Raw genomic sequence first — 27,812 nt, forward strand, 5'->3', positions numbered from 1 at the left:
GAATTATATTCCCCTTTCCTTTAAAAAAAGTTTTAAAAATCTAAGGTTTATACCAGTTTGTATCAAAGTCTTATACCGCAGTCTCACTAGGCAACGATCGCACTACGATCTGTGAGAAAAATGCAAATTTTGATGATCGTAGTACGATCGTGTAGATCGCAGTAAGATCGTATCATGGTCGTGGTGAGGTCTTCAAGATCGTGATGAGCGTACGTAGCCAACTTTGAACATGTTCAAAACAATCGTGGTGCGGTCGTGGCGAAATTATGTCGTAGTAGAAGCGTAGTAAGAGCGCACTAAGATAGAAGTAAGATCGCAAAGGTCGCTGCACAATCGCAGCTAGAGCGTTGTGAAAACGTGATTCTTTTCGGAGAGACTGTGCTTCGATCTCACAGCGACATTATTACGACCTCACTACGACCATCACGTTCTCACCGCGACCAAACTACGCTTCCACTACGACTATACCACAATGTTCACGACCATAGTACGATTCTAGCACGCCCGTGCCGTCCTCGTCACGCTCTTCTTACGACCTGACTACGTTCACACTACATGTACGACCATGATTCTAATTGTCGTTTTCACATAAATATATAAAAACAGCTCCAAATATTTTGTTTAAGAAATAATTGGTGCAAGCTATATTTTATTGTAGTTTTAACATGGGTAGGCATTCTATTTGTGATTATTTTTGCCCGAGCGATAGAATAGAATGTCTAATCATGTTAAAACTACAATAAAGCATAGCTTTAGCTTGCTTCAATTATTTCGATTCTGATTAGGACAATTAAGGTAATTTTTATGTCCGATGTGTATAAGTGAAGAGGGTTTATGTAGGCTCTTCCATGAACCTCCCTTTATTGTTTGTAAACAAGCAAACGACTGGCAATGTCATTTTGCAGAGGGATTAAATTTAACCGCCAGGATGAACAGTTGTCGTATCTAGGTCAAATATGTCGATTTAGAATTGCAACACATGCCGACAGTCATAATAAATGAATTATTTACAACATGTGCATCATTTTAGAGTTTGGAAGTGTTTAAAATTAATGAAAATTATTAAATGCATGCCATATTGATAAAATTCAATATTCTTCAGTAGTCAATTATATAACAAATTTTGTTGGATTTAGAGCATGGGTTTGTTCACATAGCGATTGTCAATTTGTTCTAACGGCTCAACCATGCTTCTCGTTTTTATATAGATTAGACCGTTGGTTTTCACGTTTAAAAGGTTTTACACTAGTAGTTTTGGGGCCTTTATAGCTTGCTGTTTGGTGTGAGCCAAGGCTTCGTGTTGAAGGCCGTACCTTGGCCTATAATAGTTTACTTTTTATAAATTGTTAGTATGATGGAGAGTTGTCTCATTGACACTCATACTACATCTGCATTCTCTATTGACACATTAGTGTTATCTTTGCTATCGTTCACTAAAATATCGTCATTTGAACTTTATGGAACAGCAATAGTAATTTAAGTTGGATTGGTCAGTCTGACATCTCTGCTTGATCCGGATTCGTTACTTTGCTCCCTATGCCTCTACATCGACCCCTACCACCTCGCCGCCCACGTGTTCTAGTAGATTGTGGTGGCATGACTGTATTGTCTCCGAGAAATCTACGTGTTATTCAGAAATAGAAGGAAAGGAACCGTATTGATATGGAACACGATGTTGACGTTATTGCTGAGAATGTAGTAAGATCGCGGTATGAACGTATTATAATCGTGGCCACAACGTGCTATAATCGGAGTAAGATCTCGTTGCAATCGGATAACTCGTGGTATGGTTGCAGTGAGAACGTGAAGAGCGTGGAAAGATCTTGATAAGGTAGTGAGGTTGCAGAATAAGCGCGGCGAGAAGCTGGTAAATTCGTATTGGGATCGTTGAAGAAGCGTAATGAGGACGTAGTAGCATCGTGAAAGCAACGCAAATTTACATTTTCATGACGCTCATACCGCGACCTCACCACGATCTTAATTTTGTTTAAGATCGGGGTGAGCGTGGTGCGATCGTAAAGTGGTCTAGTGGGACTCGGGCTTTAACAATAATTGTATGTCTTATTTCGAAAATGTTTTACTTTTATTCAAATGAGGCGTTATCAATTAAAATATATCTAATTTGTAATAAGTTGTGTTAAATTTTCCAATATCTGTCGATACAAAACAGCAGCAATGCAAACACCATAGCTTTTAGCATATTGCGAATTTTGTGTCATGTACTTCAATCCCATGTCTTTTCCCTAAATGTGTGATGCTACACATTTTACACAAAGAAAAGACGAGAAAATAAATAGTGGGTAAGATGATAGAAGATACCAAATATTTTCTTAAACGCAGTCTTAGTATAAAATTTTAACAACCATACGGAAAATCTTTCTTTTAATTTTTTCTATACAGTAAGTAAACACTATTATAGACAATTGAACATATATCGTCTGCTTATGGTACAGCAAGTTTATGACATTGGCGCGAAGATCTTTTCCTGCAAGCTTAACAGGTCTATTTATTGGCTTGTTGTCTGCTCTATGGTCGGGTTGTCTCTTTGACACATTCCTCATTTCAATTCTCAATTTTATTTAAAGGCGAAAGAAGAAATTGTCAATTTATGCATGTCCCCGATTAAAAATTAGGCAGACGACATCAAAGAAACAGTAAAAAAAACAACCAATAAGAATAAAAACCGACAAAACATAGCAAAAAGAAAAGATAAATGACGATCGAAAAAAAAGTATTTCATCTATTGGATCCCGATCTGAGCACTGAGGTTGTAAATCAAAAGAGTTGAAAGTGTCGTTTAACACCAACAATCAATCAATGATATGTTTAATTAAAACTGCTTGAAAAAACTGTCAAAAAATCCGTATAGCCTACATATCATAGTCTTTCAGTTTAAAAGGGTTAGCTGCTGGAAAAAAAGTTGCTGCCATCTTGAGTCTAGAGTTGTAATTGGCTTTTTTGACGTCCACTCTGTGTTTTTGTTAGATGTATTTTCTATTTGTATTCATCTGATTAGTTGAGTCTCTTGTGGAGAGTTGTCTCATTGGCAATCATACCCCATCTTCTTTTTTATACTTGCAACCTGCTACGAAAAACAATGAGTAAAGCCCGTACCATCTCCACAAGAGACCAAATGACACAGAAATTGACAATTATAGGTACATCCTTCAACAATGAGTAAAGGCCATACCGCATAGATAGCTATAAAAGGCCCTGAAATGACAAATGTATAACAATTCAAACAAGATAACTAACGGCCTAGTTTATGTACAAAAAAATAACGCAAAACAAATATTTAACACATCAACAAACGACAACCACTGAATTACAGGCTCCTGGCTTGGGACAAGCACATACATACAGAATGTGGCGGGGTTAAACATGTTAGCGGGATCTCAACCCTCTCCCTAATCTGTGATAGTGGTGTAACAGTACACCATAAGAAAGAACTTATCTATACAAATTATGTTTAAGGCGTGTTTTTCACTCTTTGTTGAATGTCGCACAGTAACCTATCATAGCTTCATTTGTCGCTTCTAGAACACATTGTTCTGATTACGAGCGGACCAGTCTGTGCTTTTAATCAGACATGTACATGCCGTGTTTTAAGCGTAGGAAATACCAATTATAAAATATTTGGATTGCCACGACTAGATTTACGAGACCGACACAAAAGTACTTTTGAAAAACAAACGGCAGAGGCTGATTTAGGGGGGGGGGCAGGGGGCCGGGCCCCCCTTTTTGGGAAAAAATTTGGTTGCTCAAATAGGGAATCACTGAAGTGTGACTGGAGCGGGCCCCCTCTTAGGTCAGTCAGTGGGCCCCCACTTATGAAAAATTCTGGATCCGCCACTGAACGCAGTGATTTGCTTTTAAAATGGCCTTGCCTTTATAACCAATATGCTTCTACAATATGAAGAGTAATATTGAAAGTATGTGTAATGCCAAATATCGTCAAAATAATATAAATTCAAAGATACAAATTTAAGAAACAAAATTGTATATTGTACATTTATGAAACAATCCCAGTCTTTGACAAAGCAATATCAAATATCAGCAATTATTAAATGTTATTTAATGATATATCCCGAGAATGAAATATACATGTTACTATATTGCTGAATATTTCATAGGATCCAGAACTTTTAATTGATACAGTATATCTTTTTACCAAACTAAGCAAAACGTCAAACGATCCAGTATCATGTTGTGTACGTATCAGACTCGAAACCTTTATAGTGTCGTTGTGAAATAAGCGAAGATATAATGTTTCGCTTCCTGACACCACTACAGATGTGAAATGATAAAGACCGAATCATGGCGCTGTAAATATTCCAGTATTTGGATTGTATCCATTACCTATATTTGTCCATAATTTGTCGAAATGCACAATCGTACTAGCAGATAAAGATTGCGATGCGGATCTGTATGTTGAGAATGCAATGATGTTATTCTCCGTCACCATCTTGCTTAAATCTATTTTGAAAAGAAGAAAGAAAAACAAATAATTACTAATTGCTAGTTTAAAACAAAATTGTTTTACAATTTGGAATGATATAAATCAAATGATTGAGGATAAGGATGTTTATACAATTGTGGGCTAAATGTCACAGAATAACAAAACGCGATGAGGTCGCTTTAACATATTTTTTAGATTAACTTAATTGGGTAAAAATGTGTAATTATGTCAAAATATTATAAATAATATAATAACTGTAAACATTCAATAAGGGAATACTAGTCCTCAGACTACTTGTTTGTATGTTGATTCTTTAACTTTCATATTAAAAAAAACATTTAATTTTCCACAGTACTATCCACATCAAAGCTTTGTTATATAAACCTAGCCTATATCTTACATATTTTGACTAATTTGTTAGCTGTGTACTAAATACATGTAGCATATCGTCTGCTTTAAAACATGTACATTTAAAACATTGGAGTTATTCTAGGTATCTGTAAAATGTTTAAACAAGCGTATTCTAAATGCGATGAATAACTCACCGGGTTTAACAGTGAAAAAAATCGTTGTATGATTTCAGATCAAATGCAGATTTGTTTTGTATAATTTTTGCGACATATGATATGATGTGTTTACTATCATCGAAGATTATTTCTCTTCGGATGCTTATAATTTTGAGTTATTCGTCAACTTTGACAATTTTGAGCTCTAAGATAACATCAGTTCATCCCCCTCCTCTCCAAAAGGAAAAGGTATTGCTTATCGTTTTATATCGAGATGTTGTTTGTGGATTGATGTTCGTCTTTTCTACTTTTGTATTGTCTCCTTTTTTAAAATCATCAATGCATTGCCCCCCTTGTATCTTATTACTTTTTTTTAGAGCAATAAAATTATCAGATGGATAACAGATTATTGATTTAATGGAACTTTCATTTTCACAACTAAAAAAAGCCGTACATGCACATGTATGACACGGCTGTACTTTGTTGAAGTTGAAAAGGGGTATTTTCGTTATAAGAAAAGTAAAACGTATGTCATTGTTTAAAAAATCTAATTGAAGCTGGTTAATGTACAGAATATTATATAAACACTTGAACTCCAAATATGCATATCATGAAATAATGGTATTGTTGGATCAAAGGATTCATAATCCAGGTGAGCAACTTTTATTTCGATTCCAGCCTATCTGTCATCAAAGCAGACATATGTTACACCATACATGTCATTAATACGAAAATATGCATTATCTATTTCCGTGTCTAAATATTTATTGAATGACTGGCTCTCTAATATACAGAGAATGATATTTATTTATTTATGATTGTTTTGAAAATAAATATGCCATGAACAAATGTTTTTAAATGGTTAAGTCTTAAAATATTGATGTTTTCTATTTAGCATGAACCTTTAAAAAAATTTGATACATGTAAGTTGTTAGAAGGTAATTCTTCTAACCAAGCTATCATTGCATGAATATAATGGATTGTTTCGTACGTGTAAATAAGACAGAGAGAGAAAAATAACAGCATTCCAAAGTATGAATATCTTGCAGCAGTAACTTATACTGGTTCATCATGAAATTTAGGTGTTCAACTTGATTGAAGAACTGTGAACAAAAACGAATAAGACCAGAATAGTAAATAATGTTGAAATAATGATTTGCTAGTAAACAAAAATTGTTATTAGTACATGGCTGATAGTCTTTGTCTGTGTCGTATACGCCATGTGTATAGCAGCTCAGGTGAAATGAGAAGTTGAAATATAATGTGAGGATCCCGAATCGAATAACATAAAGTCTACTGTCATCTTTGGCCATACTACCAACTGTAAGATTTTTCTGATTACGCAGATGTTGTAAAGAAGTGTACAGTTAGAAGAAGTCCTACAGTAACCCATTAAAACCTACAAAATGCAAAGAGCTACAAAGGGACTTAAAAATTCACGAATTCAAAGTTCAAAGAACCATGAAGAACCCAACATTGCATATCGATTTGGCATGGCCGGGAAACACAACGCAAAAGGTTTATCAACAATGGTTTGTTTATACAAAAATAGTAAAGAGGTCGCAATCGATTTAAAGATTTTTTAATTATTTTAGGATAGAACAAAAATGCGCATACACCAGATATTCAAACAAATTTGTATCAAAAGAGAAAAATATTGAAAAAATTAACGAATGCTATCAAAAATTAAGATTTACAAATCGGGAAACAAAAAGAATATTACATTCTCTCTGTTGTATCATCAAGTCTCGCAAGGTCTCATTGGAAACTGTTTAGAAGTTTTTAACAATGTTGTAGTAAATGGTTAAACTGTTCTTGGTCCTGCAGGAACGTTGTCTGCATAGATTTAAATTCACTATCTCTTGTACGTTCAGCTTCATAAAATTTTTCTCATCACTCTGCGTCCGTCGTCCGTCGTCGTCGTTGTCGTCGTCGTCCGGCGTCGTCTGTTAACTTTTATGTAAGCAAAGTCGTGACCTCCACTCTAACCGTATCGTATGCCCTTTAAGACATCCCAGTGAACCAGAACTGTTATTTGTACCTCAAAGTAGATATAGGCTCATATTTATTGTATATGTCCTACATATAACTCACCATCTGAATATGTTTAGGTGGTTATGTAGTGTAAAGAGTGTAACAATCATATTATGTGACCCTGTAAGTCTTTTATTAATGTTGAATTGCGTATCAGTATACTTGTACATATTCGTATATGTAAATCCGTAAAAATTTCTAATCTACGCTCTCACAAGCCGACAAGCCACTCTCTGACTCTGAGTGATCAGATCATTGTTCTTACGCCTCAATGACGTGTTCTCGAAGATTAAAAGATAAATAAAGTCTTTGGTTTGACCCGGATGGAGATCCAACATATAATCTCAATTACACCAACGTGAGTACCCCTACCACGTGATCGCCGAGGCGGCAATGAAAACTAAACATAAGTATGTGTATCTTTTAACATTTAATTGGTACTGTTAAAAAAGACAAATTTGATCCTCATAATAAGTTTTTGTAGTTATTTAAAAAGTTAATGAATACATAATTTAATTTTGGATGTAACGCGTCTTCTGATTGGCTGACGTTATTTTGTTATCATCCCATAGACATAATTTAGTCATGTGACCGTGACGTCATCAACTTTTTTCATGGTTTTCTACGGTTTAAAATGAAATTTAGAATTAAATTATAAGAAAAAATTGTTTACATTTTTTCTGTCTATTCGAAATAACATAAAAAATGTGGTGCACACTGTTAAATAACCCGCTACTCGCGTTATTCAGTGTGAAATGTCATTCCTTAATTAAGGTAAATGGGGGCATTTCGGTTGTGAACACCAAAACCTTTCTTTTAGTTTATCATTTTAACTGTTTGAATGTTTGTCTTGTTTTTTTTTAATAAATATTTGACTTTTTTACTGATACAATAGAGCGTTCAAGCATGAGTAACAGAAATGACGATTAATTGTGGTTGCAAAATTTATTAGGATATCAAATTTAATGTTGATTTAGAACACCGACACAAACATACTTTTGAGAAATTAATTCAGTGATTTATATAAACCACGTCGTTGTATTGGACGACTATGCTTCTACATTAAGGTTCATGTAGATTCTTCGTCCAAAATGGCTGCATTTTCACCTGAAAATTTTCTCATGAACCATAATTAATGTAATATTGTGAGAACATGTGAAGTACAATGTCGATTGATAAATACATCAAAAAGTTATATTTTCAAAATGATATCAATTCAAATACACGAATTTGAACTAACAAACTCGTTTATGTAAAACAATACCAGTCTTTGACAACACAAAATCAAATATCAGCAAATATTAAAATTATCATTTAATGATATATCCCGAAATGAAATATAATTGTCACCAGTGCTGTGCACTACATAATTCCCAGAACGTTTAACTGAGACAGTATCTCTTTTTTCCAAACTTAGCAAAACGTCAAACGTATCAGTGAAATAACTTCTATTCATGACACTCGATGATATTTGAGAGTCGTTGTGAAACAATTGAAGAACTATTCTATTGGCTTCAGACACCATGATTACTGATGTGAAGTAATAAAGACCGGATCGTGGAGCTGTAAAAATTCCAGTATTTGGATCATATTCATTTCCTATATTTGTCCATATTTTGTTAAAAAGCACAATTGCACCAGCACATAAAGATTGTGATGTAGATCGGTATGCTGAGAATGCAATCACGTCATTTTTCGCCACCATCTTGTTAAAATCTGTTTTGAAAAGAAGAAAGAAAAACAAACAACTACTAACTGTTAGTTTAAAACATTATGTTCCACAATTTAGAATGATATAACCCGAATAATTAAGGATAGGGATGTTTATACATCTTATCTTGATCGCTTTGACTGCCAAATCTTGATTTCACAGATGCTCTTATGATTTTGTATGTCACAACATGCATGCAGAGTGACATCTAGAATCGCACAATTTCCGTTAGGGCTTTATAGATAGATAGATATTCTATTTCAAAGTACAGCTTGGTACATATACATGAAATACAATATATTACAACTTTAAACATAAGCTGCAGTCAATTCACATGTATAGTAATACTAACCAGCTTTTAGAGGCTTATGATGCACTGTCATTTTTGTACGAAAAAATTATATGAATACATTTCAAATCAATTAATCCTTATTATATCAGAGGCTTAATTCTTCTTAGATACAACAATATATCAGTTGTGTTAAATAATGGAATGCAAAAATAAGGATGAAAGTAACTTAATAATTTTGGTTTGATAATGTAAGAGTTGTACATGGAAAATTTGGAAGTTAAGAGTCTCTCTTTGTACGTATTCACATTATATTAAGAAAAAATCGAAATTGAAGTAAAAGATATAAGAGAATTTATCACCTAGAATTGACTAAATTCTGACAGCAGTTGATCTATATAATAGTAATTTATCCCATTTGTGTGAAAGCAAAATAGTATGTAAAGACTTTGACTAATATTTGAAAATATAAACAGGTACATGTAAAGGCATCCAAGTAAAAAAAAATTATGACACCATTAATAAAAATAAGTACATACATTGTAACAAGCATGTGTAAGAATGAACTACACAGACCCTACTTAGTACAATGCAGCTCTCATAAATATATATATTTCATGACTAGAGTTTGTATAAATGTGCAGTTTGCCTTTTCATCTTGGTGTTATTTTGGGTTATCTCCCTTTATCAAAATTGAAGATTTGACATTTGCTTCTTACTTGGATGTATTTTGTTTGCTTTTTTTTAAGGTAGCTATATAGTCCTCAAAAGATATTTTGAAAGTTCTTACGTCACACAATTTTTGGGCAAATGCTACAGAAAAACAAAACGCGATGTTGTCGTTTTAACGTATTATTTATTAACATGAACTTAAGAAGGTAACATGTCTAATTAAGGCAAATTATTATATATTATGCAACAAATCAATAAGAAAATATTATATTTGTTTTTATGTTAATTCTATAAGTTTTACGTTACAAAAACATTTCATTTTTCACAGTACTATCCATATCAAAATAATCACTAAACATCACATATTATATTTGTTACATAAATCTAGCTTATGTCTCCGACTCTTTGGTTTTTATATAGAATAACGATATTTTAATTTATCGGTAATTCGTATATTTCCCTTCGATGTTACTGCCTAATATTTTTGAGTATCAACGTACTGGCTGTATCACTGAAAATATTAGGCAGTACATTGTGTGACGTCATAATTACCGATAAACAGAATAATAGGTAGTTTCGTTTTTGATACTGACTATCTCAGGTGAAATATCTTAACTCGTTTCGTTTTTGATACTGACTATCTCAGGTGAAATATCTTAACTCGCCCTAACGGGCTCATCAAGATATTCCACATGATATAGTCAGTATCAAAAACGAAACTACCTATTATTCTATATGTATTGTATAGTTTAAGACGGTGATCCTTATTTTATATGTGTCCTTGCTCGATAATTGAATTTGAAAATGTTAAGAACGAGGCCTAGAGAGCATAGAAGAAGTATTATAATGAACCATAAAGACTGTATAGTTTTTCATAATGAACGAGCAGATAACTTCAGAGAAAATCAATATTGACCCCAATATAGCATATAGGTTTGGCAGGAAACACAACGAACAAGGTTTAACAACATTGTTATTTTTTTTATCCAAAAATATTAAATCGATTGCAACCGATTTGAACCTCTTTGATTATTTCTGGAAAGAACAAAAAATGCACATACACCAGATATTAAAACAGTGTTTTGCTTAAAGAGAAAATTATTGATAAATGAACTATTAATATAGAAATAAAATAAAAACTTGCAAAATGGTAAAAATAATAATATTACTTTCTCTCTGATGATCTGTTTTACAAATTCAAATGACGTCATCATTTTTTTGTCATTTTTTACAATTTCAAATATGACGTCACTTGGCGTTGAGGTTTAAACATATTCGGATGTGTCTACATTTTGTGTTGCAAATGTCTGGTTATGTAATGTATTTCAGTTGTTTCCTGTAATTAGTTAATATTTCAGTTTTATCATGTACAGCTTTTGTTTATTAATTTTATAAATTTACTGTTTCCAAAAATATAAATTGTTCTAAATGATAAGGATGTTCTGGTAACTAACAGAAAACCCTGGCCGTTTTTGGCACAACTTCTTTGATCTTTCGGTCCTCGATGCTGTTCGACTTTGTGCTTGTTTCGGTTTTCAAACTTTTGTATCTGGGCATCACTAGTACATCTTGTGTGGATAAAATGCACTTCTGGCGTATTAAAATTTTCAACTTGTTGCCTTTTGTTGGCTGTTGTTCGTGTGTTTCTTTGTCAATTGTATTCTCCAATTTATTTATATTGTAGTCCTGAGTTGTCATCCTAATGTTATATTTCACATGGTTATAAAATGGGAGGTTTGACATGCCACAAAACCAGGTTCAACCCGCCATTTTTTACTTTAAAAATGGCCTGTACCAAGTCAGGAATATGGCCATTGTTATATTATAGTTCGTTTCTGTGTGTGTTACATTTTAGTGTTGCGTCGTTTGTTTTCTATTATTTTTAGTGTAAATTCACATTGCGATAAGACGTGTCACGGTTCTTGTCTATCCGTAATTCATTTTGAAAAAAATTGTATAAATTGTATTTAGTTTTGATGTTATATTTGTTATTCTCGTGGGATTTTGTCTGTTGCTTGGTCCGTTTCTGTGTGTGTTACATTGTAGTGTTGTTTCGTTGTTCTCCTCTTATATTTAATGCGTTTCCCTCAGTGTTAGTTTGTTACCCCGATTTTGTTTTTGTCCATGGATTTATGAGTTTGAACAGCGGTATACTACTGTTGCCTTTATGTACCATCAAGTCTCGCAAGGTCTCATTGGAAACTGTTTGGAAGTTTTAACAATGTTGTAGTAAAATGGTTAAACTTTTCATGGTCATGCAGAAAAGTGTCTGTATTGCTTTAAATTCATTATCTCTTGGTATGTCAGCTTCATTAAGTTTTTGCACGTTAGACGTCAAAGATTGGGTCATTTTATTCATCTGTTCCTCAAATATGTCAACTTTGTTTTTGGTATGCATTTTTAATGTTTCAGTTATAACGTCGTTTGAATTAATTTTCTCTTCAAATTTTGATAACGTATATGCATGATGTGATGAATAGCCACACCGATGATTTGTCATCGAATGCTTACATGAGTAAAACGTGGTGTGTTCATATCTCATTGTGTGGTTTCTCCCTTTTTTTAAATTACCTTCTTAACAAATAATTCTTTGGTATTAATAGCTGACGAATTTAATGGAACAAATAAAAGAAGACGTACATGTATGACAAACCATTATTTGAAATGAAAAGGATTTTATTTTTATTAAAGTTAGATATATTTCATTCCATGGTGAAATATAGGAAACAGTAATATGTAGTTAACACATGCATATTTTCATTTTAATACTCGAAGAATGGGTTCTTTGTTCAGGTAAGCAAACTTTGTTTAGCTTACAGCCTTCTTGGCTGTAGAAGTCGTCATACGTAATATTATGTCATACATATTTTCATTTCAACTATTTACCGAATGAATTATTTTCTAGTATAGAAAATAATGTTATTATATGTTGTGGTTTGTTTGGATTGCCGTGAATGATAATAAGTCAAGAACAGATGTTTTTTTAAACGTTACTATCTTTATATTATTTTGTTATCAAAATTGTTGTACATCATGAACACTTGGATTTTATCAACAAATTATTTGATCTTGACTTTTCTTAAGTAAAATCGATTTTTTCGAAAGCATAAATAAGACAGAGTGACGACAAAAAGAAGTATGTATGGTGTGATCTTAAAATGGTTTTGCTACTTTGACATGGAATATGAGCCTTTATCCCTTGTTAACAAAAACGAAGAAGATCATAATGGTAATTATTGTTGAAACCAGGGTACTCCAGTATAAAATGATTGACAGAGAACATGAGAGTCCATATATAAAGGCAACAGTAGTATATGTCTGTTCACAAATCATAAATCGATTGAGAGAAAATAAATCCGGGTTACAAATATATCCTTTGTGAAGATCAGGAAAACATATAGTGAATATCAGGAAAACATTTAGTAAATGGTCCCTTTATTAAGTATTAGAATGTTTGCTGAATACATGTATGTTGATGTAGTTAGGTAGTACACATAGTGTAGAAATCTTGAGTATGACCCGGAAAGCCATACCACTTGTCAAGAACTACAATGGTAGTGTATCATATAAAATAAAAAGTTCTTTTGTAAGCTTATATTCATGTTGAAACATGTATCAGTATTCAGTTTTCAGATCTAACAGGATAAAGATCCAAATGGATTTTATCTTATTTCCTGTCTGTGCCGTATGTTTCATTCCCAGTCTGAATAAGTTGAGGTAGTTATGTAGTGTTTCGAGTGTAAAAATCATATATATTACATACAAAACATACACTGGAAGTTATAAGTATTACATTTATGTTGAGTTTTGTATCAGTATACAAATTCGTCCAAAAAATCAGCCGAAATTTCATTCGGACTGGTTCACAAGCGATCAATTTACAAGAAGAATTGTCACATTTCATGAACACATTCTGACTCACGGGACCAGTCTCAAATCTTACTCCTAAATGTCGTGTGCTTAGCCTAGGAAATTCCAATAACCAAGTCTTTGATTGACCTAGATGATCCAACAACCTATGTTATCAATTACCAAAGGTGTGAACTCTACCACATGACCGCCTAGTTGGTGAACAAACCTTAACTTTATCATGCGTATCTTTACTATCATTTAATCGATTCATCAAATTGGTAAATCAAATCGAAGCAGAAAATCAATACAATGAATCGGTGCAACTAAATAAATGTAATTTTTGAAATTAGTTTTGTAATCTAACTACCATATTGTTTCAAATCTGGTAAATATTTACTTTCCAAATTCTGACATAGAAGATGTCAAGATTTATTGAATATAGACGAGTATGGGTGAATAGTTTTCATATTCGGGCAAGTTACCTATGCTAATTGGATAATACACTTTCTGATAGTGCATACTTTTAATATACTTTTGCATTGTAGTTTTTAACTCTAAAATTGAAGTTTTTATTGACATAATTTAACCGACTAGATTTTTGTGTTAAAAAAACAGATATTTAACGTTTGCACTGATTCTATAGTGATTAATAGATATAACATTTTGTTATGTACCAGGGAATGGAATATAATGCGGATGGACGACAGCAATATAAACATACTTTTGAAAACAAATTTAGTGGTTTATTTAAATGCTTCTTTATTATGTTAATATATTGAACGTATGTGTCATGCACACATTCGTTTTACAAGAACATTAATTTCTTCTAAATGATATAAATTCAGACACAAATTTGATAACAACAAAATTGTAAATTTTTAAAAACAATCCAATTTTTGACAAAACAATATTAAATATCAGCAAATATCAAATATTATTTAATGATATATCCTGAAAAAGAAATGTAATTGGAACCACTGCTATTTATTGAATATTTTCCAGCACTTTTAATGGAAACAGTATCTCTTTTTTCCAAACTTAGCAAAACGTCAAATGAACTAGTATCATACACGCTATGAACGTACATCGTTGATTTCATAGTGTTGTTGAAGAATAAACGAAGAATTAATATATTATATCCTGACATCAATACAGATGTGAAATGATAAAGACCGGATCTAGGTGCTGTAAATATTCCAGTATTTGGATCATATCCATCTCCTATATTAGTCCATATTTTGTCGAAATGCACAATTGTACCAGTCGACAAAGATTGCGATGCGGATCTGTATGCTGAGAATGCAATGACGTCATTCTTCGCCATCATCTTGCTTAAATCTGTTTTGAGAAGAAAAACAAATCATTAATAAAATTTCTATCGCAATGCAACGTGCATGTACAATATAGTATAAGAGGCACACATGTTGAGTTTAGTGTGACAGAGTCCCAAAAAAGCGATGAGATAGTAACACATATTTTTAGTTTGTATGTTCATTAATCAAATATTATGAGGATTCCTTAATTAGCCTTTTGGTTGTTTGAAAAAAATATATACCATAATTAAATACAATGAAGTTAACTTAAAAATAAGTGACATAGACAAAACTACATGTATGTATCAATAATAAAAATTAAGAAATTCAAAAATACTGTCAATTTTTGCTAGATATATATAAAAAAAAAGATGTAGTACGATTGCCAATGAGACAAATCTCCACAAGAGACCAAAATGACACAGAATTTAACAACTATAGGTAACCGTACGGCCTTCAACAATGAACAAAGATAATTCATTTGTAAAACCATAAGAAAAACCCACCAACTTAAGGGCCATGTTAACATATAATTTAGATAGCTTAGCAAGAATAATCGTATGCATGAAACATCGAACTGTAATTATGTTAATGTTAAGTAATAGTGTATAAAATCAATAAGTTGATATTCTAAAAGTTCTACATATGTTTATATAAATGATTTTATTTTCTAGTTTAAAAAGATATCATTTACAGCAAAATGCAGTGAGTGTTAAGGTAAATGAAACCTTTTTGGTTAGCTTGCTTGCTAACTGAACCGCGAAATTAATATTTAGTTAGGTATACTTCCCTCCTGTCGGAGCATTGCAGTCTTATAGACAGATAGATGAGTCTTTATCTGTCGGATTAGTCTACTCTAAAAGGATGGTAGTATACCTAACGTGATAATGAATGCACGGTTCAGCTAGCAAACAAGCTAACCAAACATATAATCTTCACCTACATACTCAAAGCATTTTGCTGTAATGTTCCATAGATACTATCAACCTCGAAATGATTAGGTATCATCAAATAGTTTATATTTGTTTTATAAATTACTTACCTAATAATTTAAATATAGAAAAATATTTGACGAATGACCGAGCAACACATTTCTTCATAAATGCGCAAAAATGCGCGTAGCGCATGAGTTAATTATCAATATTGTTCTGTAACGATTGAGATATTTTTCGAAGTTTGAAATTTTTGCTTAATTATTCTTCTAATAAAACAAATGCTCTTTAGTCCTTTCCCTTTTCCTATATTTTATTCATAAATCAAAACATTCAAACTTTCAAAAATCAAATTATCAAAACTGTACGTTCAGTTGAGTATTGATAAAGTTTGCTTAAAATGTCTTAACAATTTATTTTTTAAAAGAAGTTTTTAATTTTTTATTTTACTTATTTTGAATTTTTACAACACAAAACGTTGATAAAAATTTGAAAAAAAAATTAAATTAAAACTTTCAAAAAGTTTTGAATTGAAAAGTGTAACACGGAACTTGAAATTGTATGAATGTTGGATGTAGGTTTATTATAGTCAAATGTAAGAAAGAAAGTATTCGTATTTGTACTTGCAACCAATTCAAACACTTGGAACCAAATTCAAATGCATAACATTTTAAGGCTTTTCATAAATGTTTCACAAAAAAAAAGTTGTGCTATCAACGAAGTTGTGCTAAAAAATAATAAAAAAATATAGAAATATTCTATAAATGTCGAAATAATATAAATACGTATATAATTTGTAATCGTATAAAAAAAAATCTTACCTGCTCTCTGTTGCACAATCAAGTCTTGCAATTTCTTATTTGAAACAATTTGGAGGTTTTCAACAATATTAATAAAAGAATGGTTGATCTTTTCTCGGTCCTGCAAGAGAGTAGTCTGCATTGATTTAAATTCAATATTTCTTGTTTGTTCAGCTTCCGCAAGTTTCTGCGCTTTAGATTCCACAGATTGGGACATATTACTCATTTTTATTTGAAATTTTTCAGTTGTTTCGTCGTTTGAGTCCATTCTTTCTTCAAACTTTGATAACTTTGTTGAAATTGAATCTTCCCATTTTTTAATCTTCTCGTCAAACATTTCTATCTTAAGCTCCATACGAACTAGTTTTTCCAAAACTTTTTCTTCAAAATCATATTTTGAACAAGTGATCAAAGATTCTGCCTGAGAACCTTTTGGATCACCTTTAGTCTCAGGAACAAGTAACAGCGCACACAAACAAAAGATACAATAGATATTCATTTTGGACTCTGCTAAAGGGTCTAACTTTTATTCCATTATAAACTTAAATGTATAAAACGTTCTCTTCTGATTAACAAAATGTATTTATATAATTGTATGTAAGGACGATATATATATTACAGATGTTTTTCTCTGAATTCTGTAAACTGTGAAAGACATGCAAATTATGATGCAACTGTTTTCACAGTTTATAATCTCTCCGTTTCTACCTTGAAAAATTGTTTGAAATTGTGATAAATTAATAATTTCACCAAGGATTTGTATAGTAAGACATTATAATACAGTTGCTATAACAGATGTTATACTATTGTCTCAGTAAAAGGGAGACGATTTGGTACCATTAAAACGTTTAATCCCGCTGCAAATTTTTGCAACTGTCCTAAGTCAGGAGCCAAGGCAACGCGTTGAAGGCCGTACCTTGACCTATAATGGTTTACTTTTATAAATTGTTATTTGGATGGAGAGTTGTCTCATTGGCACTCATACCACATCTTCCTATTCCTATTATTAGAAAAACTTTAGCACAATTGGTACATTCGATCGTGTATTAAGGTCATTTAAAAAAGAAATCATTTCTTCGGTGGCTTTTGAAATTACACCATTGAAAACGGTTATCCTTGACTCTTATTTCTCAATGGATAATAATATGTTAAACACGGTAGGGTGCCCCATTGTTGCTTTGACCGTTGATCTTTGCAGAAAACCGAAGTTAAACCCTACCACAATCGTTAGCGCTGTTTTAGTAGGATCCGTGTTTCTCATATTTTACCATTTCTGTGTAGTGTTGTGACGTCTTGTGTTTGGTGTGTGACTATGTTTTTTCCTTAATCGATCAATTAACGTGAAGGCTCGCTTGGTATACGTATCTTTGAATTTTTCTAGACATGAAAAGTGACAGAATATTTAAAATGATAACAAGATAGTTAAAGATGTTTGTTTTGATAAAATCATGACAATGAAAAAAAGACACATTACTAGACCATACTTATAAATGTCTAACAAACTTGTTTAATAAAGTGCTATATTTAAATAACGTGAAAATTGAATTTAAACTGTGTTCAACGTTAGAAGAATAAATCATTATCAAGTCAAAATACGGATACGTTTATTCGAATACTTGATTAATGCTGTTTTTGCTCAAATAGTTCTTGGTTCAGGTGAGCAAAGACACACCTTGTTTCGTTTGCATCCTTCCTGATTTTTAATTTTGCGAAATGTTATATAGCGTCATAACTAAGCTATTTTAATCTTCAAATATTTACCAGAAGGATGGTTTTGATGTTAATAAAATAGTGTATGTTTATTTTGCAGGAGATTCTAATCAAAATAAGATTCCATTAACAGGTGTTTTCAAATAGTTTTTTCTTACTATTAGATATTTTTCAGCTCTGCAGCATTTGAAAACAACTGTCAATGGTACCTTAATTTTCTTAGAATCATCTGAATATAAACATACACCATTTTATAAACACATCACGTCCGGAATAAGAAGAATTGTTGCGTAAAAAATCACGAATATAGTTATCTGATCTTGCGTAAGCGCTTCTAGACAGCAAAAATACAACATAATTTGACTTTAACGCATAAAAGGATATACGAATAAATAGGATTAATTGATTGTGGTATGGTTTCCCATTATATAAATATGTTACATTGACAAATTAAAACAGTTGTTTGTTCGTCTATTTTTGTCTGCTTTTCGTTTAACAATAGCTAGAAAACATGCCTCTCCTCAATTTAGCATATAAGCTATTATATCTAAACAGCAATAAAAAGTGGCCTGTGTAGGGCAGTAAAGGTAAAAGATATACAGGGTAGTTAAAGACGTTTTTATGTAATGTAAACCATGGAAATTAAAAGGAAAAATACATTGCGTGACTATACCTGAAATGTCGGGAAAAAATACTTTTAAAGTGCTATATATTTAAATAACATCAAATGAATAAAATCTTGTGTTAAAACGTTAGAAGTATAAATCACTATCATGTCATACTTTTATTCGAATACTTGATGAATGCTTTTCTTGGCTAAGTCGTTCTTGAAAACCTGGTCATTATCGTGATATATAGACTCCTCACAGGACAGTGGGATTGACTAAGACAGCGATAATGACTGAGCCTTTCATTTATAAATTTCGAAAATGCTATCACTACACACACTGTCTGGTATTTAAATGGACATGTGTGAATTTGAACAAATGTTCCATATATTAAGATTATACCTATTATCAGCAAACGAAATAAGTATACTAACTTGTACAATATGGCGTCTTTATCGTCAATCCTTTCAAAACACTTGATTTTAATGATATTTCATTGTTTAAATGCTGAACAAGTTTTAGACAAACTAAACGAAGATTTTGATTTTGATGGATTACCAGGAGTGACGTATGAATTTAAAATAGAAGTTTATTCTGGACGGGAACAGTGTTTTTACCAAAAAATAGCTAACGAAGCTACTCTTCATTTATCTTTTGAGGTAACACACGACAGGTAACTTTTCTTATATTCATACTATTGGAATCCTAACAAATATGCGCATTCGTTTGAACTTTCTATTATGTGAAGGCTTATGCTTGTCGCTATATATTCTCTAGGTCTTGTTAATATTAGTTTAATTTGAATTTTTCTAGATGAGGATCGATTCGGTTCTCCTATATATGAACTCTTCGTAGAACATGTAGAAAACTAGTTTAACTTGAATATCCTAGAACATCTATGTTAGATTAATGCTAGATATATAAAATATTATAAACGATGATATATTAGTATGAGTAGCACAATATGAAGCTGCACTTCGACTTTAGCATTTCCAAAATGGCCGCCGTTACCATGGAAAATGCAAAAATGTGAGAAAAAAAATTGAATGCTTCAAACTGAATGAAACTTTACACAAAATTTTAATGTTTACCGGCAAATGTTGAAATGCTATTTAGTTTTGGAATTTTCAAAATGGCTGCCGTAATCATGGATAACGCAAAACAATGATTTGGGGTCCATTTTTGCGATTTTTTGTTGGCATCCTAACACAGGTATGACTTGTTTAACTTATTTTGGTATCAATAGCCCATAATTTCGAGGGAAACCTATTTTTTGGTTATGTTTAAGGCTTAACATAGCAACATATTTCCCTACATATCGCGATCAGCTTATTATGTAACTATTCCACTTATAAACCGTGTGTGTGAAGCGCTCACTACACTGACCTTCACCAGAAATGATAAGCTAAATATTTGAAAGCCAGGCATGCACATAACTAAAGTTTAAAGCAAAATGGCCGAAATGGAACTATCTTGTCAAATTTATAATTAAGTAAGAGTAAAATTCTTAATCTTCCTATTCGTGTAATAGTCCATAGATAAATTTTCGGATTGCATTTGATTGACTTGTGTGTTGGTAAACGCCCAGTAACAACGTTTTAATTCCACTCTATGATTATCTTATTATTGAATAGGTTAACCTTCTTTGTATGGTGTCATTTTGCCTTCTAAACTTTTCAACTTGAGGAGGTTTTGCTCAAAAGAGGGACGAGAGATACCAGAGGGACAGTCAAACTCATAAATCGAAAATAAACTCACAACGCCATGGCTAAAATTGAAAATGACAAACAGACATTCAATAGTACACATGACACAACATAGAAAACTAAAAAATAAGCATCACGAACCCCACCAAAAACTAGGGGTGATCTCAGGTGCTCCGGAAGGGTAAACAGATCTTGCTCCACATGTGGCACCCGTCGTGATGCTTATGTGAAAACAAATCCTGTAAATAGTCTTATTCGGTAGGTTACATCCATGAAAGGGAAGGGGATTGTAGTTACGACATAAGGAACATATTATCCGATATAGTTTGTGAAACGGTTATTCCATAACGGTCAACCAACTTGTGATGACGTCCGTAAAATTTACGAAGGGATGATTTCAACTTCACCATTTGGAACTCTTGGTTTAATAGCTTCCTTGTAAGCAGCAATCCTCTATCAAGAAAATCATAATAGGAAATGCGAGAACGGGAATATCGTATCAATTGGGAGATACATATCCCGTATACACGTGCTGCTGGAATGTTGCTACTTAGAAATGGAAAGTTCACAATTGGAAAGCTGAATTCATCTCTTTTGTCGTAAAATTTTGTTTTTCTAACCGACCCTCATTGTCAATTTCTAGATGTAAGTGAAGATATGAGGCCGACTTAACTGTATAAATTACCAATGTGTACGTAGTTGAAGACATTAGCAAGCAAAATCAAGGGAATTGTGCAAATGATGATACAAGCATGAAAATTAGCCCGAAGCATCATTATTATATACTTGTTTTAGAAAAAAACTGCTGGCTATAAGAAAATTTCATTTTTACAAAATGGCCACCACCTTTTCTAAAATGACTTTTTTTTCCAGATTGAAATACTTATTTTTCTGGAAAACGTTTTCTTTGACCTTCTTTGAGTAAAAAATATTATCAGGTAGGGTGGATACCTTCTTATCATGTGACGTATATACTAGAAATGAATATTTGACATGTTCTGGGTTTGCGCATGCGTGAACATGTTACAAAATTCACAGACAAACATTTGCACTATTTATTACATGCTTAGCGCTTTTGAATTTTTAATGATGTTATGAATTTGTTTAATGACATTTTTTAAGGTTATGATTCACATGCGTTTAACAATTTCGCGTATCCGCAACTTATTTATAAAAATAGAACGAATTACTTGCACTACACGGACACAATGATGGAAATCGTACTTCATCTAACAGATAAGGATTTGAATTCCTTAAACATATCTTGGTCGTCATTCATTCCTCTAAGCATCTAGGCTCTTCTGTTTGAGTATAAAATGTTACTTCTTTGATGCCACTGTTTAAAAACACGCTCTTTCAGTTGCAATGATCAAGCATTTGATGTATAAGGTGAAAAAGGTGGTTATCTTTCGAAATATCAGGCAATCATCAATTATCATGATTATAGCTGCAAACCCTTTAGTATTGGCTAAGAAATTTCAGTTGGAATGACAAGATTTGTACGGAGAACATAAGTTTATTTCTATGTTTGGTAGATTATGTACATTAAACTGGCTTGTTTTAAACATATTTTCTCGTCCTTCTGTTTTATTCCAGGTTTTACGTGGTTCTGATAAATTGGTTGATGTAGTTATATGGGATCCTAACAATAACCAAGTAGATGCGAAACATTCGGTAACCAGTGGTTATTTTGAGAACAAAATTACATTTGAAGGTATATGTTTATGATATGATTTATAAACGTAAGCTGGTTAAAAAGATACAATAAATCAGTCGTTTTAATTCAAAATTAAGCAATTAATTGCAACTAAATCTGTTACTATTTGAGTTTTATTTGTTTGACCCGATAAGTTTGAGAGTGTGATATTTCATCTGGTATATATTCATTTGAAGTAACTTTTCGAACAAAACGGGATATTAGACTCCAGTTTATGATTACTTATAACGACATTCCTACGCAATCGAAGCAAGTAGCAGGTGCATTATAAACTATGTTTGTCTAACTTAATCAAAAACATAATATTTAATTTATCTGTTTGTGTTGCTTAAAATAATCGAGGACATTTGTATTTTCTGATACAAAAATCAGGATAATTTTACATTTATGAAAATTAATAATAAAATGTACATTTTTTTTTAAATAACCTACGACTGACAAAGATACTTGTAGATCGTTATATTTAAATTTCATGCGTTGGAATTTTATTTTGAATACATACCTCACACTTTTTGCATATTACAAAGAAGACAGAAAAAACAAAAACAGGAGAGTAATATACCGATTAAAGGTCGACTAAAATTTCAAAATCAATTGGTAAAACTTAATTTTTACCTTTATTTTACAATTTCAATTTGGTAAAGATCTTATTACGCATCCTCCTTTGAGCAGCAAATTTTAAGAATCATAGAATTGTTATATATACATCTATGGTAATTAAATTTGTCTATACTTCATCGCAGCACATTATAATAACACACAGTAGCGGTTGCAAAATATCAATATATGAAGGTGCAAGACAAACTGGAAATAGAAATTTCCTGAAAATGAACTTTTTCTTTTTTATATATCATGTTTATTGCAGGAATATATACGATATGTATAGATAATTTTGTTAGCAGAAATATGTATGGTTCCAAGTTGATTTATTTTTACATGATGACGTATATAATGAGCGACTGGTACCAGTATCAAAAGGAAATCGAAAGCGTCAGTTCAACTGTAACTAATTTCACTGTAAGAAATATATTTATCACTTATTTTTATTTTCTTTACACGATAAAACGCCACTGAAAATATTCCTTGTGCATACTTATATTCTTTGAGTAATACATTTGTTTAAATTATGCAAAGATGTATAAGTATCTCTGTATGTAAAGTCCTACAGCCGTCTGAATACTATACTTTGCATGATGTAAACATAACGAAGAATTGTATGTCTTTATTCATTCTTTAACTTTTACAGGGACATACAATATGCCATGTGTGGACGTATAAAAAGTGATATCATTCTTAATTTAGCCCAAAGTACTACACAAACTTAAAAATAATTTTCCATTTTCAACACTTAAATGGCATACAGATGATTGAAAAATTACTATTCTCTAATTTATGTGCTATTTTCACATTTCCTGAGCATTGTGGGAAAAATATTTCTCATCACTAGTTAAAACTGTCGCGAGTGGAGAAATATTGAAATACACTTGTCGAAGTTATGGAACCTAATATTTCCAACATCTGCACTACATCGTTCTTTCATTTTACTCCTTTATTTCAGAGGACAGTCACATCCGTTCAGAATTCGATTGAAGCAGTCAAACAGCATCAAACCCATATAAGAATGAATGTAGTTAAAGACAACTATTTCATCCGCGGAAATAACGACTACATTAGTTGGTGGTCAATTTCTCAAATTCTTATTATCGTGTGCACTTCCGGTTTCCAGGTATTTTGCGTAAGAAGACTTTTCAGAATTCCACATATTTCAGGAAAACCTAGTTCGTAAAAAAAAAAGAACAAGTTTTATCTGTTAGAAGGTTTTTTTAACACAATATTTTAACTGATTGTGCAATTACAACCGATAATGAAATAAAGAGGATAAACAATATGAAATTTAAAGAATTGGAGTGATACCAACGTTCGCAAAACGACTAAATATTAACGTATGGAGGACACTGAAAACTGGTACCGTTGTTGATTTTTTGTAATAAATGGATAAAAAACAATTTGCATTTACCTTTTATTAATGTAAACTAACAAACTTACCGAACTCCGAGGAAATTCAAAACGGAAAGTCCCTTATAAAATGGCAAAATCAAAAACTTAAACATTTCAAACGAATGGAAAACAACTGTTATATGCCTGACGTTTACATGAATTTTCTTATGCAGAAAATGGTGGATTTAATATATCCTGCAAATATTTCTCAGCTCATTGATGTGTATCATGTACACTTTTTAATGTACAAATATATATCGCTAGAGACAAGAAGTGTTTAACTAATAAGCTTTTTCTTACTCTAATTTGTGAAGTTAAAGTGATTCCATTGTAAATTTTACGAGTGCAATATCGAGTTGCTTGACAGTACGAAATATATGTTTCACGAATGACGATTGATACGCTCCCATCGTTGTAACCACAATCCCGCCCTCGATCTGCTTACCATGAGATAATCCCTGATTTTAGGTAGGGTTCGTGTTGCTCAATCTTTAGTTTCCTTTAGTGGTCATAGAAGCTAGCGCATGTATTTGAAAGATGGTAATAGAAAGAACAGAAGTGTTCCGAATAACATCCGGTGTTCCGAAAGGCTACATCTATCGTCCAATATTGTAACTGTCGCCTCTCTTTTTCATTAACTCAAGGGATATTGGTATTCACCTCATGTATAAGTTGTTATTTCTTTTTATAAATAAACTAGTTCAAAGTTCATTCTCCATTTCAATCTTCGAAATTCTAGACAAGAAAGGACTTACATTTGTACGTATGTACCGTACTTCAACAAAATAAAACTCTTTAATTTGAAAAGCCAACAGACAAAAAACAACAACGCGGAACTAATTCAAAATTAACGTCAGGATGCGACAGAAGAAGGATTCCAAAAAAATGACAATAAAAGTAATAAATAGTGCTAAAGATCCGTTTGACTGGAAATAAAGAGTGGGACATGTTGGCAACCATTGAACAATCAGCGCATGTTGAATAGCGGAAAAGTTGTCGCAACGGTTATTGGAAATGCAAGGAGTGCAGTTTTCCAGACTCGAGGCTTCCGATAACATTTTCCCATTAATTTATCATTTTACCAGTTTAAAGTACAAAAAAGAGTATTTCAAAAAAGTCTCTTGGCGACATGATGGCTGAGCTTACACCTTTCGAAAACGTATTTTGGGATAGATTCGTTTTTTATTATATTTTTTTATTGTTTTAATGTCTGGTGTGAACTGGTTAGAACAGGTTTTGTTTAGATTTTCTTGTAAATCAACTGTTTTCCTGAATTGAGTATTATTTAAAGTGTCTTGAAATATACACCATATCTCTTCATCACTCCTTTTCCAATAATAAAGAACAAAAATAATGACTTCGAAGTGTCTAAAAGAATACAGCAATGATATTTATGATTGAAAAGAAATCATTAAATTATATTTCTTTACAAAAGAGGGACGAAAGATACCAAAGGTACAGTCAAACTCATAAATCTTAAATAAACTGACAACGTCATGGCTAAAAATGAAAAAGACAAACAGACAAACAATAGTACACATGACACAACATAGAACACTAAAGAATAAACAACACGAACCCCACCAAAAACTAGGGGTGATCTCAGGTGCTCTGGAAGGGTAAGCAGATCCTGCTCCACATGTGGCACCCGTCGTGTTCCTAATTCGGTAGGTCACATTCATGAAAGGGAAGGGGATTGCAGTTACGACTTAAGGAACATATCCGATATCATTTGTGAAACGGTTAATCCATAACGGTCACCCAACTCGTGATGGCGTCCGTAAATGAACTTTACAAATGAACTTTATTCAATTATAACAAAATATCGAAAAGGCAACTCCTAAATTTCTTCATCTTAGATAATTGTACTTTTACAATAATAAAAAAAAGAAACAATTTGTTGACTTCGAATTTTATGTGTCTAAAAAATACACAATGATACAGTAATGGATATTTATGATTACAATTAATCAATTCATTACAGTCTTCACAAATGATTTGTGTTTCTTGCGATTGTTACAATATATCAAAACGACAACTTATAACTTTGGAAACCTAAGATAACTGTAAATCGTGTTGCTTTTAAAGCTTTCAATCATACCTTCAATGAAATACGATTATTTATGTTTAGAAAAACAGAGCACCAATCCTTATTACATCTACTTTGTCACTAATGCGTTTATGATTTTTGAATTTGTAACCACATCGTTTTACACTATTCTTAATTTATGATGTGCCATCAAATACTTTATATTTAACTTCATAATCTTTTTAGAAGGGATTGATTGCTTGATCAGTGGTAAACGTTGCAATCATATTAAGAATAAATACAGATTAACAATAGATACAAAAGTTAGGTTCTGCAAAATTATCGACCTAAATGACGGGTGGGAAATTATATTATACTACCTCTGGAGCGTAAGAGGTAAGGGTATGTATTAAATAAATTTCTAAGATGTAAGTGTCATCTATAGACACATCATATAATTGTTGCAATTGTTTTATTTCTTGCAGAGTACATTGTTATTTCCGTCTACAGACAATGTATTTATCGTTCCGGTTAAACTGCATACTGAACTCAACATCATAAATATCTTCATCGTATTAACATCAAATCAGACAAAATATCTCTTACAGGTATTAAAACAAAAGTGTCTCGGAATTCGATTGAGAAGAAACATATTTTGCCCCATAACACCCATTTATCTTTTCCTATAAGACTTAATAGACCATAACAGGTTGAAAACTGAACATTAAGTACTATCTTGAAATTCTTATATACTTATATTATAATATACCAAGTCATAAAATAATACAATAATAGACCCAATAAAAACTCACAAGATTTGTTGACCAAATGCTATTGTTTGGCTATAAACCAGCCTTAATATATATGTTTTATTGATTTCCGTCTAAAATATTGCAGACATTGGAAACTCATATTAAGTTATACCTGCATGCATACTAAATGACTTTAAAAGGCTAAATACCATACTGTAGCAGTTTGATTGCAATAATTTGACACTTACATATTTCTTGACAAAACAAGTTTATGTTTGACTTTCATTATAACTAACAGCTATTACCAATTTCCATTTTGAGCGGTGTAATTACTGTAATTAGAAATTCAGATGCTTTCCGGTAATAGGAAGAATTAATTGCTTTCTATGTTAAATTCTGCAAATTCAATCATTCCTAACTATTTTGTCTAAAGTTTTTAATAAAATGAAAGTCATTCATGTCAAAACTAAACTTTAGTCTGATATGACTTATCCATAACAAATCAACATGCATTCATTTGCATATTATTTGCAATATTTAGGTTCCCAGAAGCTAGGTAGTACAACACATTTGCTTCTGATCGAGTTAACAGAGCAAATATGCCCTCATTAATTTGACACATTGAAACAAAATGAAAACAACACGTTATCAATTTGATGCATCCGAAGCGCTTTTCCTGGATTCACCTTCAACAGAAACCGAATATTTGAAAGCTCTAAATCAA

The 27,812-nt window shown here is 32.0% G+C and overlaps 1 protein-coding gene across 1 annotated transcript; it reads left to right on the forward strand.

The window, feature by feature from the left end:
* The first annotated feature begins 19,297 nt into the window (after positions 1-19,297).
* LOC143056779 (transmembrane emp24 domain-containing protein A-like) lies at positions 19,298-24,315 on the forward strand. The gene is made up of 4 exons (XM_076229941.1): positions 19,298-19,545; positions 22,189-22,306; positions 23,175-23,326; positions 23,868-24,315. The coding sequence occupies exons 1-4, from the start codon at positions 19,330-19,332 to the stop codon at positions 24,093-24,095; spliced, it is 714 nt and encodes a 237-aa protein (XP_076086056.1). The 5' UTR covers positions 19,298-19,329; the 3' UTR covers positions 24,096-24,315.
* Positions 24,316-27,812: the final 3,497 nt, after the last annotated feature.

The sequence above is a fragment of the Mytilus galloprovincialis genome, chromosome 13 (genome assembly GCF_965363235.1).
Source record: "Mytilus galloprovincialis chromosome 13, xbMytGall1.hap1.1, whole genome shotgun sequence".
NCBI classification, from domain to species: Eukaryota; Metazoa; Mollusca; class Bivalvia; order Mytilida; family Mytilidae; genus Mytilus; species Mytilus galloprovincialis.

Excerpts from the sequence above, each read along its gene's own strand:
- LOC143056779 (XM_076229941.1), top strand. The coding sequence starts at position 19,330 with ATGGCGTCTTTATCGTCAATCCTTTCAAAACACTTGATTTTAATGATA. Across the intron at positions 19,546-22,188 it reads CTCTTCATTTATCTTTTGAG|GTTTTACGTGGTTCTGATAA; the intron begins GTAACACACGAC and ends GTTTTATTCCAG. Across the intron at positions 22,307-23,174 it reads GAACAAAATTACATTTGAAG|GAATATATACGATATGTATA; the intron begins GTATATGTTTAT and ends TGTTTATTGCAG.